At 46.7% G+C, this 13,650-nt stretch overlaps 2 protein-coding genes across 2 annotated transcripts in view; one reads left to right on the forward strand and one right to left on the reverse strand.

Moving 5' to 3' along the window:
- Positions 1–4,340, reverse strand: part of LOC139273798 (zinc finger protein 585A-like) — a 125,462-nt gene extending 121,122 nt beyond the window's left edge. The window contains exon 1 of the mRNA XM_070890896.1: positions 4,259–4,340. The gene's annotated coding sequence lies outside the window, so the exon portion shown is untranslated. The remainder of the gene's footprint in view (positions 1–4,258) is intronic.
- Positions 4,116–13,650, forward strand: part of LOC139273799 (zinc finger protein 229-like) — a 38,982-nt gene continuing 29,447 nt past the window's right edge. Inside the window, exons 1-2 of the mRNA XM_070890897.1 lie at positions 4,116–4,179; positions 9,916–11,032. Of these exons, the coding sequence (XP_070746998.1) occupies positions 10,394–11,032 (639 nt within the window). The 5' untranslated portion in view covers positions 4,116–4,179; positions 9,916–10,393. The remainder of the gene's footprint in view (positions 4,180–9,915; positions 11,033–13,650) is intronic.

The following is a 13,650-nucleotide window of genomic DNA, read 5'->3' on the forward strand; positions in this document are numbered from 1 at the left end:
GGACTCGGAGAGGCTGCAAAGAGATTTAGATAGGTTAAGCGAATGGGCTAAGGTTTGGCAGATGGAATACAATGTCGGAAAGTGTGAGGTCATCCACCTTGGGAAAAAAAAAACAGTAAAAGGGAATATTATTTGAATGGGGAGAAATTACAACATGCTGCAGTGCAGAGGGACCTGGGGTCCTTGTGCATGAATCCTAAAAGGTTAGTTTGCAGGTACAGCAGGTAATCAGGAAGGCAAATGGAATGTTGGCCTTCATTGCGAGAGGGATGGAGTACAAAAGCAGGGAGGTCCTGCTGCAACTGTATAAGGTATTGGTAAGGCCGCACCTGGAGTACAGCGTGCAGTTTTGGTCACCTTACTTAAGGAAGGATATACTAGCTTTGGAAGGGGTACTGGGACGATTCACTAGGCTGATTCCAGAAATGAGGGGGTTACCTTATGATGATAGATTGAGTAGACTGGGTCTTTACTCCTTGGAGTTCAGAAGGATGAGGGGTGATCTTATAGAAGCATTTAAAATTATGAAAGGGATAGACAAGATAAAGGCAGAGAGGTTGTTTCCATTGGTAGGGGAGACTAGAACTGGGGGCACAGCCTCAAAATACGGAGGAGCCAATTTAAAACCGAGTTGAGAAAGAATTTCTTCTCCCAGAGGGTTGTGAATCTGTGGAATTCTCTGCCCAAGGAAGCAGTTGAGGCTAGCTCATTGAATGTTTTCAAGTCAAAGATAGATAGATTTTTAACCAATAAGGGAATTAAGGGTTACGGGGAGCGGGCGGGTAAGTGGAGCTGAGTCCACGACCAGATCAGCCATGATCTTATTGAATGGCGGAGCAGGCTCGAGGGGCTAGATGGCCTACTCCTGTTCCTAATTCTTCTATTCTTATGTTCTTATATGAGGCAGATGCAATTTAACACAGAAGTGTGGTCATACATTTTGGTGAAATGTGGAGAGGAAATATAAACTAAAGGCGACAACCTTGAAGGGGGTGCATGAACAGAGAGACCTGGGGGTATATGAGCAGAAATTGTTGAATGTGCAGGGCAGGTTGAGAAAGCAGTTTAAAAAAAACTTATGGGATCCTAGGCTTCATGAATACAGATAAAGCATGAAAATTATGATAAACCTGTATAAAACACTGGTTCGGCCTCAACTGGAGTATTGTGACCCATTCTGGACACCGCACTTTAGGAAGGGTGTGAAGGCCTTGGAGAAGGTGCAGAAAAGATTGACGAGATTGATTCCAGGGATGAGGGACTTCAGTTGCCTGGATAGACTGGAGAAGCTGGGGTTGTTCTCCTTGGAGCAGAGAAGTTTCAGAAGAGATTTGATAGAGGTGTTCAAAATCATGAGGGGTGTGAACAGAGTAGAGAGAAACTGTCCCCATTGTCCAGAACCAGAGGACACACATTTAAGGTGATTGGCAAAAAAACAAAGACGACATAAGAAAAAACGTATTTTACGCAGCGAGCGGTTAAGATCTGGAATGCACGGCCTGAAAGGGTGATGGAGGCAGACTCAATTCCGGCGTTCAGACCAGAGTGGGATCAGTGTGTGAAGGAGAGCCAATTGCGGGGACTGGGACATAGAAACACAGAAAATAGGTGCAGCTGTAGATCATTCGGCCCTTCGAGCCTGCACCACCATTCAATAAGATCATGGCTGATCATTCCCTCAGTACCCCTTTCCTGCTTTCTCTCCATACCCTTTGATTTCTTTAGCCGTAAGGGCCATATTTAACTCCCTCTTGAATATATCCAATGAACTGGTATCAACAATTCTCTTACGGTAGGGAATTCCACAGGTTAATAACTCTGAGTGAAGAAGTTTCTCCTCATCTCAGTCCTAAATGGCTTACCCCTTATCCTTAGATTATGTCCCCTGGTTCTGGACTTCCCCATCATCGGGAACATTTTTCCTGCATCTAACCTGTCCAGTCCCGTCAGAATTTTATATGTTTCTATGAGGTCCCCTCTCATCCTTCGAAACTCCAGTGAATGCAGGCCCAGTCGATCCAGTCTCTCCTCATATGTCAGTCCTGCCATCCCAGGAATCAGTCTGGTGAACCTTCACTGCACTCCTTCAATAGCAAGAACGTCCTTCCTCAGATTAGGAGACCAAAACTGAACACAATATTCCAGGTGAGGCCTCACCAAGGTCGTGTACAACTGCAGTAAGACTTCCCTGCTCCTATACTAAAGTCCCCTAGCTATGAAAGTCAATATACCATTTGCCTTCTTCACCACCTGCTGAACCTGCATGCCAACTTTCAATGACTGATGTACCATGACATCCAGTCTCGTTGCACCTCCCCTTTCGGTAATCTGCCGCCATTCAGAAAATATTCTGCCTTCGTGTTTTTGCCATCAAAGTGGATAACCTCACATTTATCCACATTATACTGCATTTGCGTTTGCCCACTCACCTAACCTGTCCAAGTCACCCTGCAGCCTCTTAGCATCCTCCTCACAGCTCACACCACCACCAAGTTTAGTGTCATCTGCAAACGTGGAGATATTACACTCAATTCCTTCATCTAAATCATTAATGTATATTGTAAATAGCTGAGGTCCCAGCACTGAGCTCTGCGGCACTCCACTAGTCACTGCCTGCCATTCTGAAAAGGACCCGTTTATCCCGACTCTCTGCTTCCTGTCTGCCAACCAGTTCTCTATCCATGTCAGTACATCACCCCCAATACCATGTGCTTTAATTTTGCACACCAATCTCTTGTGTGGGACCTTGTCAAAAGCCTTTTGAAAGTCCAAATACACCACATCCACTGGTTCTCCCTTGTCCACTCTACCAGTTACATCCTCAAAATTCATCAAGCATGATTTCTCTTTCATAAATCCATGCTGACTTGGACCAATCCTGTCACTGCTTTCCAAATGCGCTGATATTTCATCTTTAATAGTTGATTCCAACATTTTCCCCACTACTGATGTCAGGCTAACCGGTCTATAATCACCCGTTTTCTCTCGCCCTCCTTTCTTAAAAAGTGGTGTTACATTAGCTACCCTCCAGTCCATAGAAACTGATCCAGAGTCGATAGACTGTTGGAAAATGATCACCAATGCATCCACTATTTCTAGGGCCACTTCCTTAAGTACTCTGGGATGCAGACTATCAGGCCCCGGGGATTTATCGGCCTTCAATCCCATCAATTTCCCTAACACAATTTCCCGCCAAATAAGGATTTCCTTCAATTCTTCCTTCTCGCTCGACCCTCGGTCTCCGAGTATTTCCGGAAGGTTATTTTTGTTTTCCTTCGTGAAGACATAACCAAAGTATTTGTTCAATGGGTCTGCCATTTATTTGTTCCCCATTATAAATTCACCTGAATCTGACTGTAAGGGATCTGTGTTTGTCTTCACATATCTATAGAAGCTTTTGCAGTCAGTTTTTATGTTCCCAGCAAGCTTTCTCTCATACTTTATTTTCCCCCTCCTAATTAAACCCTTTTGTCCTCCTCTACTGAAGTCTAAATTTCTCTCAGTCCTCAGGTTTGCTGCTTTTTCTGGCCAATTTATATGCCTCTTCCTTGGATTTAATACTATCCTTAATTTCCCTTGTTAGCCACGGTTGAGCCACCTTCCCCGTTTTATTTTTACTCCAGACAGGGATGTACAATTGTTGAAGTTCATCCATGTGATCTTTAAAGGTTTGCCATTGCCTATCCCCCGTCGACCCTTTAAGTATCACTCGCCAGTCTATTCTAGCCAATTCACGTCTCATACCATCAAAGTTACCTTTCCTTAAGTTCAGGACCCTAGTCTCTGAATTAACTGTGTCACTCTGCATCTTAATAAAGAATTCTACCATATTATGGTCACTCTTCCCCAAGGGGCCTCACACAAGATTGGACGAGCTGAGATGCTGTTGCAGGGAGCCAGCACGGGCTGGACTGGCCGAGGGGCCTCCCTTTGTGATGTCACCATTCTCTGATTCTGTGCCTGAGCCCGAAGCTGGCGGAAGTCCCGCCCCTCTGGGCCCCCGATTGGTTGGAGGACCTGCCGCCACCTCAGTCCTCCAAGCTCCCCCTATTGGTCAGAGCTAACGTCAGTCACCGCCGTGGTGTGGATCACGTGGCCCAGTCCGGCTCCCTGCAGGAGACCCCGTGTTGCAGCCGCTCACTCGGCTTTGCTTGGTGCCCGGGGGCGCTCGACGCTGCGGTTTGTATTTTATTTTTTATTTATCTTCCGACCCGCGCTTCCCTCCGCTATTTATATATAAAAACCTCATAAAACTCACTTTGCGCCGATGATCCGGGCTCTTGGGCGGTGTGTGCGCTGAGCATGCGGGGTTCGGGTCGAGCACCTGTGGAGCAGGAGAGGGCGGGGCCAGGGGAGCGCATGCGCGGTGTAAGCCACAACTCAGCGCGGCGGCCTGAGCGCTTTCTGGCGCGCGGTGGATTGTGGGTATTGCAGCCGCCATTGCTGGTGATCCTTTAAATCGACCTGTGCAGCAGCTGGGACCTGAAAATCAGCTTCACTATTTCTATGGCAGCATCCTCTTCCTTGGTGAAGATGCAAACTAATCGTTTAATACTTGAATCATACCTTTTGCCTCCATGCATAAGTCTCCTTTTTGGTCCTTATTTGGCCCCACCCTTTTACTATTTATATGCCTGTAGAAGACATTTGGATTACCTTTTATGTTAGCTGCCATTCTATTCTTTTACCCTTTCTTTGCCCCTCTTATTTACGTTTTCACTTCCCTGCTATCCTTTCTATATATAGTCTGATTCTCAGATATATTAGCAACCTCACACCTGTCATACGCGTCTTTTCCTGCTTCATCATATTCTCTATCTGTTTCGTCATCCAGGGAGCTCTGACTTTAGTTGCCCTATCTTTCCTCCTCGTGGGAATGTACCTCAACTGTACCTAATCTATTTCCTCTTTAAAGTCAGACCATTGTTCCTTTACAGGTTTACCTGCCAATCTTTGATTCCAGTTTACCTGGGCCAGATCCATTTCCCCCCCCCCCCCCCCCCCCAGTTAAACATTTTTACCCTCGATTGCTCCCTGTCCTTTTCCATAGCTAATCGAAACCTTATGATACTATACAGAAAGAAAATACTTGCATTTATATAGCGCCTTTCATGACCTCCAGGACATCTCAAAACGCTTTACAGCCAATGAAGTATTTTTGAAGTATAGTCACTGTTGTAATGTGGGAAACACGGCAGCCAATTTGCACACAGCAAGCTCCCACAAACAGCAATGTGATAATGAGCAGATAATGTGTTTTTGTTATGTTAATTGAGGGATAAATATTGGCCAGGACACCGGGGATAACTCCCCCGCTCTTCTTCGAAATAGTGCCATGGAATCTTTTGCATCCACCTGAGAGAGCAGACGAGGCCACGATTTAACGTCTCATCTGAAAGATGCACCTCCAGCAGTGCTGCACTCCTTCAGCACTGCATTGGAGTGCCAACCTAGATTTATGATCGCTGTTCCCTAAATGTTCACCTGATGACACTTGCTCCACTTGACCTACCTCATTCCCCAGAACCAGATCCAGCAATGTCTCCTCCCTTGCCGGGCCAGAAACATACTGATCAAGAAAGTTCTCCTTAACACACTTCAGAAATTCTTCCCCTTCTCTGCCCTTTACATTATTACGATCCCAGTCGATATTAGGATCATAGAAGTCCCCCATTATTAGTACTCTATAGTTCTTGCACTTCTCTAATTCCTCTGCAAGTTTGCTCCTCCATATCTTTCCCACTATTTGGTGGACTACAGAATACACCTAGTAGTGCAATGGCACCTCTATTATTTCTTAATTTACTACGCTTTGTGCATTCACATGCATGCACTGCAGACCCATCTTAGACTTGCCTGTATTCTCACTTAGTTTTGCCCCACTTAATACCTCACTATTTCTTACTTTAGTGCTCTCTGCCTCTCCCAATCCTTTGAGCACTTTATTTCCCCTTTTGAATGTTACATGCTGGTGCCCAGTCCCCTGCCAAATTAGTTTAAACCCTCCCCAACAGTACTAGCAAACCTCCCCACGAGGATATTGGTACCGGCCCTGTTGAGGTGCAACCCGCCTGGTTTGTACAGGTCCCACCTCCCATATAGCCAGACCCAATGCCCCAGGAATCTAAAGCCTTCCCTGGTGCACCATCTCTCCAGCCATGCATTCATCTGCTCGATCCTCCTATTTCTATGTTCACCCATACGTGGCACTGGGAGTAATCCAGAGATTGCTACCTTTTGAAGTCCTGCTTTTTAATCTCTTTCCTAGCTCCTTAAAATCTGCCTGCTGGACCTCATCACTCTTTCTACCTGTGTCGTTGGTACCAGTATGGACCACGACCTCTGGCTTTTCACCCCTCAGAATGTCTGCAGCCACTCAGTGACATCCTTAACGCAGGCACCAGAAAGGCAACATAACATCCTAGAGTCACATCTGCGGCCACAGAAACGCCTGTCTGTTCCCCATACTATCGAATTCCCTACCACTATTGCGCTCCCACACTTATTCCTCGCCCCCCGCCCCCCGCACAGCTGAGCCACCCATGGTGCTGCGGATTTGGCTCTGGCTGTACTCCCCGGAGGAACCATCGCCCCCACCAGTACTCAACAGATTATTGGTTGGAGAGCGAGATGCATTTAGGGAGCTCCTGCACTACCTGCCTGGTCAAGGATACAATCTATATGGCTGGAGTTAAGAACTAATAGAGGTGCCATTACACTACTAGGTGTATTCTATAGACCACCAAATAGTAGGAAAGATATGGAGGAACAAATTTGCAGAGAAATTAGAGAAGTGCAAGAACTATAGATTAATAATGGGGGATTTCAACTATCCTAATATAGACTAGGATCGTAATAGTGTAAAGGACAGAGAAGGGGAAGAACTTCTGAAGTGCGTTCAGGAAAGCTTTCTTGAGCAGTATGTTTCCGGCCAGACGAGGGAGGAGGCATTGCTGGATCTGGTTCTGGGGAATGAGGTCGGTCAAGTGGAGCAAGTGTCAGTAGGTGAACAGTTAAGGAACAGTGATCATGGTATCATAAGGTTTAGATTAGCTATGCAAAACCATTAATATATATCAAGAATATATTTTCCTGATGTACGTTAATGACTTGGACGTGGGTGTGCAGGGCACAATTTCAAAATTTGCAGGTGACACAAAACTCGGAAGTGCAGTGGGAAGACCTAGGCTGGTGAAATGGGCGGACACGAGGCAGATGAAATCTGACGCAGAAAAGTCTGAAGTAATACACTGTGGTAGAACGGATACGAGACGGAAAGCACAATTTGTGATCAAATATCACATCAAGGTTGCGAACAGACTTGGTCAGGGTCAGTCTCAGACAGTTGCCAGCGAGAGAGAGATCGAATCAGTGGAAAGGGACCGGAGGTTGTGGCATGAACCAAAGACAATGGCTTCAGTCTGTCCGATATTTAATTGTAGGAAATTTCTACCCATCCAATGCTGGATGTTGGTCAAAGCAGTCCGATAGTATGTATAGTATATATTCAGGTAGCAGAATGGATGGAAAGATTGCTACAAAACAGAAATCAGAGTGTAGAAGTTTAAGGACATTTCTCGGACTGTTGGAACGTGAGAAGTGGTGTCCCACAGGGATCTGTACTGCTGGGACCAGTGCTGTTTACCATGATTTAGACTCAGAACTTGGAGTATGGTGATTCCGGAGATGAGGGGGTTACCTTATGATGATAGATTGAGTAGACTGGGTCTTTTCTCGTTGGCGTTCAGAAGGATGAGGGGTGATCTTATAGAAACATTTAAAATAATGAAAGGGATAGACAAGATAGAGGCAGAGAGGTTGTTTCCACTGGTCGGGGAGACTAGAACTAGGGGGCACAGCCTCAAAATACGGGGGAGGCCAATTTAAAACCGAGTTGAGAAGGAATTTCTTCTCCCAGAGGTTTGTGAATCTGTGGAATTCTCTGCCCAAGGAAGCGGTTGAGGCTAGCTCATTGAATGTATTCAAGTCACAGATAGATAGATTTTTAACCAATAAGGGAATTAAGGGTTACGGGGAGCGGGCAGGTAAGTGGAGCTGAGTCCACGGCCAGATCAGCCATGATCTTGTTGAATGGCAGAGCAGGCTCGAGGAGCTAGATGGCCTACTCCTGTTCCTAATTCTTATGTTCTTATGTTCTTAATTTGAAGATGACACCAAATTGGATGGTATAACTAATAGTGTGGGGTAGGTGCACCAAAATACAGGAAGACATAAACAGGCAGAGAAATGGGGAATGAAATTCATTATTGTGAAATGTGAGCTGGTTCATTTTGGTAGAAGGAATAAGGAGACCACTTATTCCTTAGAAGGGAAGACATTAAATGGACTAGAGGTTCAAATAGACCTGGAAAACAGACACACAAAAATAGCAACACAATTTGGACAGGCCATAAACTGTGCAAAGAAAATACTGGGGCTCATTTCTAGAACAGAATACAAAAGCAGAGAGGTAACATTTAATCTATATTTGACCTTGATTAGACACAGTTGGAGCACTGTGGGCAATTCTGGGCTCCACATTACAAAAGGATATTGATGAACTGGAGAAACTGCTGAAAAGATTTACAAGAATGTTACCAGAATTGAGAGGATGCAACTCTCAGGCAAGATTGAGTGGGCTGGGGATTGGGCTCTTTTCTCTGGAAAAGGGGAGATTAAGAAAAGACCAGAAAGATATAAAGGGGTTTGATAGGGTAGATGTGGAGAAACTGTTTCCATTTACGGCTGAGTCAGAACAAGGAGGTAGGAACATAAGATAGTCACAAAGAATTCGGAGAAATTTATTTACTCAGAGGGTGGTGAGAATGTGGAACTTGCTGCCACAAGGAGTGGTTGAAGCAGAAAACATTTAAGGGTAGGCTTTATGCATCCATGAGGAAGAAGGGAATAGAGGGGTATGGGGTCAGGATGGAATGAGATCATTAGAGTGAGAAGAGATTCGTATGGAGTCTAAACACTGGCACGGACCAGTTGGGCCGAATGGCCTGCTTCTATGTAAATTCTATATCTGTACGGCAGGGGTGGTTTAATACTCGGGCCTACGGGGCCCTGGGGTGGATTAATGCTCAGAACTATGTGACCCTTGCCCATGAGGTGGTTTAATGCTTGGGCTGACTGGCCCTCCCCAGACTGGCTCACTAATTGGAGCTTTCAATGGCGGAATCTTTACCTAGAGTCCCCCGCATAGCAGAAAGTGCTCTATCAATGACAACAGGAGCCCAATGCTCAGGCGAGGGCCGAGCTGTGCTCTGAGCATGTGCAGTGCCAATGGTGGAGATGGTCTCGGGCGGAAGAGACGTTCCGTGAGGCGGTAGGAGCTTGTGGGTGCAGGGGAGGAATTGGGCGCCTTGGGTGAGCTGAGCAGCTTGATAATCATTCGGTGAAGGCCTCGGGCCCCGAATAAGAGCCCGCTGGTCCCGTGTTTGCACCGTGGTGATAGGCCCCGTCGCTCGGGGTAACTGGCCGCCATCTTGGACAGGGAGGGATCAGGGCGCCAGCGTGGCCATCTTGCTAGTGGCTTTCTCCCCAGGGACAGATCCAGGCTACAGCGCATACGTGGCCATCTTTGTACAGGAGCAGAGAGTGGGCGGGGTTTCAGGGTCCCAGTGACCAGGAGAGAAAATCATTGCCTGATTGATTTTATTCTCACTCTGCACACAGGGGGTGTAGAACTGAACCCAACCAGAGCAAAGGGAGGGAGAACACTGGGGATGGAGGAATGAAATGATGGAGATGGCGTGATGGGTTTGGATTTCAGCACAGGGAGGAGGGAGAGTGAGTGGGATGGGGTTTTACAGCTTTGGGGAACGAGAGGGGAAAGTATATTCCATTGAAACTAGGATTGTCTGTCCTCAATTTCTATCCTGTGCTGACCTTTGTAAACTCCTTTTACAGGGTATTAGAAGGGCAGGATTTGCAGGCGGGAAACGTGAACCAAACATCACATCAAGATCTGACAGAGTCACTCCATTCATCAGGACCTGAATATCTGCGGCCTTTGAATGTGGAAGGAGAAATGTTTGTCTGTTCTGTCTGTGGGACAAGATTTCAAACATTAGTGTGACTGGAAAACCACCGAGACACACACACACACACCCGAGTGAGAGTGTTCCAGTGCACAGCCTGTGGAAAGAGCTTTAACCGGTTACACAGCCTGAAAAAACATTACACCATTCACAGCGGGGAGAAACCGTACACGTGTTGTGTGTGTGGACGAGGCTTCAACTGATCGTCCAACCTGGAGAGACACAAGGACACCCGCACCACGGAGAATCCATGGAAATGTGGGGACTGTGGGAAGGGATTCAAGTCCCCATCTGATCTGGAAACTCATCGACGCAGTCACACTGGGGAGAGGCCGTTCACCTGCCCGATGTGTGGGAAGGGATTCACTCAGTCATCCAACCTGCTGGTACACCAGCGAGTTCACACTGGGGAGAGGCCGTTCACCTGCTCCGAGTGTGGGAAGAGATTCACTCAGTCATCCCAACTGCTGACACACCAACGCACTCACACCGGGGAGAGGCCGTTCACCTGCTCTGTGTGTGGGAAGGGATTCACTCGGTCATCCGCCCTGCTGACACACCAGCGAGTTCACACTGGGGAGAGACCATTCACCTGCTCTGTGTGTGGGGAAGGATTTGCTCGGTCACCCAACCTGCTGGTACACCAGCGAGTTCACACTGGGGAGAGACCGTTCACCTGCTCTCAGTGTGGGAAGCGATTCACTGAGCAATCCAACCTGCTGAGACACCAGCGAGTTCACACTGGGGAGAGACCGTTCACCTGCTCTGAGTGTGGGAAGCGATTCACTACCTCATCCCACCTGCTGACACACCAGCGAGCTCACACCGGGGAGAGACCGTTCACCTGCTCGGAATGTGGGAAGGGATTCACTCGGTCACCCACCCTGCTGAGACACCAGCGAGTTCACACTGGGGAGAGGCCGTTCACCTGCTCCATGTGTGGGAAGCGATTCACTCGGTCATCCAACCTGCTGAGACACCAGCGAGTTCACAAGTGACTGCAGGGGTTGGATTTGGCAGTTATTCACATCCTAATGAATTGTGTTCATTCTGTTAGTTGCCGTTTGTTTCTGCTGATAATAACCCTTCAACTAGGCTAGAGTTTAGTATTTTGATATTTCAAATAACAGTGTGTCGATATTTGATGTCTCCAAGATAAGAGACTAATTGATGTCCTGTTTCTGATTGATCGGGGCGGAGGAGCAGTGAGAGATCGGGGCCCAGGAGAGGCGAGGGCCATGGGGCAGCACTGGCCAGCCCACACTGCGTTCTGTGGATAGTAGGAGCGTCTGTGCAGCAGAGCTTGGTCTCCAGTCGTCTTGGTTAACCCTTGCCACTGGATCAAGACCGAGCTCTGTAAAGCCCGTGTAGTGGCTGGTGTGCAACGGCCACCCCACGTTAAAAGAATCCATGCACAGACATCTTCCACTCTTCAGTATGTATTTCGGGACCTCGAATGTCAGGTCCCTCATTGAAACACCTGTGTACTCATGTATTTTTGGTGTGGAAGCGGCTCATCCTCGATAGGAGGCACGGCCTAATACTATACTACCATTTTTGAGCCTTTTCTCCTTTCTGACTCTAGATTATTTCAGTTCTCAGACCTTTGGTTACTCTCAGGGATAAGTCCCAGCTCCCCATATCTCCCAGAGTGCCTCTCCTAGCCTTGATATCCAGGGAAGGTATCGATAACATGCCCGGGATCACTAAACACAAAACCCAGTCTGTTAATCACTTTCAGTTACTGGACTTAGTGTTTGCCCCACAGCATCTCTCTCACCTTCGATGTGTGAATGGAGCATCATGCCTGCAAACCTGGGTTCAATTTAAATTTGAATCCACTCCAAGTGTATTTACAAAAAATACTTACAAGTAAACTGATCACATCAAATAATTGGCAACGGTTTAGAGTCAACAAGCTGAACAAGTAAACACATCACAGCCCAATAAACCAGCTCTATATTCACAGGAGGAAGTCTGTTATCTAACTCCTCGAGTGATAGAGAAAGATCGGGACTCAAAGAACATCTAGAATCTGTTGTAAATATATTTCAAATCCTCACTGATACAACCTGTCTATCTCTTTTCAATTGAAGTGAATGGAAGATGAGGAGGGGTTAGGGAGTAGGGGGGTTGGAGAGTTGGGGTGAAGGTGAATGGAGAGGAGTTGTAATGGAGGAAATGCAGCAGCCAATGTGTGCATAGCAAGATCCCACGAACAGCAATGTAATGATGACAAGATAATCCGTTCTCAGTGATGTTAGTTGAGGGATACACATTGTGCATCTGTTGTTCCTCAGAATTTTGGCCGTGGGATCTTTTACATCCAACTTAGGGACTAGACGGGGCATCGGTTCAATGACTCCTCTGAAAGACAGCACCTCTGACAGTGCAGCGGTCCCTCTGTACTGGCACCTGGAGTCTCGGCCTAGATTATGTGCTCGTCTGGATTGGGAATTAAACCCTCGATCCCCTGACTCAGGGCGAGAGTGCTACCACTGAGCCAAGACTGACATGGTCTGTTCCCTGTTCCCATTACACTAGACCGTGCCTGTGTTATTACACTAACCCCACCCATTCATACTGCAGTGGGCCCTAACTCTGTTATTAGACATTCGGCAAAGCATTTACTACAACAACAAAACACCCAGAACTTACATTAATATAGTGCCTTTAACTCAGTGAAACTTCTCACGGCGCTTAACAAGATTGATATCAATAAGAAAACATTTTTGACTCAGAGCCACAGAGAAAGATATTAGGACAGATTCCCAAAAGGTTAATTGAAGAGGTAGTTTTTAAAGAAGAACCTTGAAAGAGGAGGTGGAGGTTTAGGGGGAATTCCAGAACTTAGAGCCTCGGCAGCTGAAGGCACGGCCGCCAATGGTGGAGCGATTAAAATCGGGGCTGACCAAGAGGACAGATTTGGAGGAGCACAGGGATCTCGGAGGGTTGTGAGGCTGGAGGAGATTACAGAGATAGGGAGGGGCGAGGCCATGGAGAGTTTTGAAACCAAGGATGAGAATTTTAAAATCGAGGCGTTGCTTAACTGGGAGCCAATGTAGGTCAGTGAGCACAGGGGTGATGGATGAAAGAGATTTTAGCAATAGGCCCTGACTTGCACACACTATTAGATGAGACCCAATCTTTGTTTGAGTGCACTAGATACTGGCTGTGTGATCATCACACTAGATCCAGAACTGTGTTCAGTATAACATTAGAGTCTGCCTCTTATTGGATCAAACACTGTCTTTGTTACTCTCAGTGGGCCATGCATTTGCTGTTATTACTCTGGACCCTGTCTCCACTCTTATTGTATGGGACCGTGTCTCTGGAATTGTTACACTAGACCCGACCTCTGCTAGGATTTGAAAATAACCTGCCCTTGTTATTCCAGTTCCAGTACACGTCTCTATTATTATAACTATAGATCTTGTCTCTGTTGTATTCAATATAGTTTCCTTCTAGTATTGTTAAAGTAAACCCGGCTTCTGATAGTGTGACACTATCACCTCTTTCAGTTATTATTGCAAAAAAACTGTTTCAATTATTAAAGACTTGTTTTTAGTGTAAAACTAGGCCTTGTCTCAGTGTGGAATGTGTG

This window comes from Pristiophorus japonicus, chromosome 9, assembly GCF_044704955.1.
Source record: "Pristiophorus japonicus isolate sPriJap1 chromosome 9, sPriJap1.hap1, whole genome shotgun sequence".
In the NCBI taxonomy this organism is placed as follows: Eukaryota; Metazoa; Chordata; class Chondrichthyes; family Pristiophoridae; genus Pristiophorus; species Pristiophorus japonicus.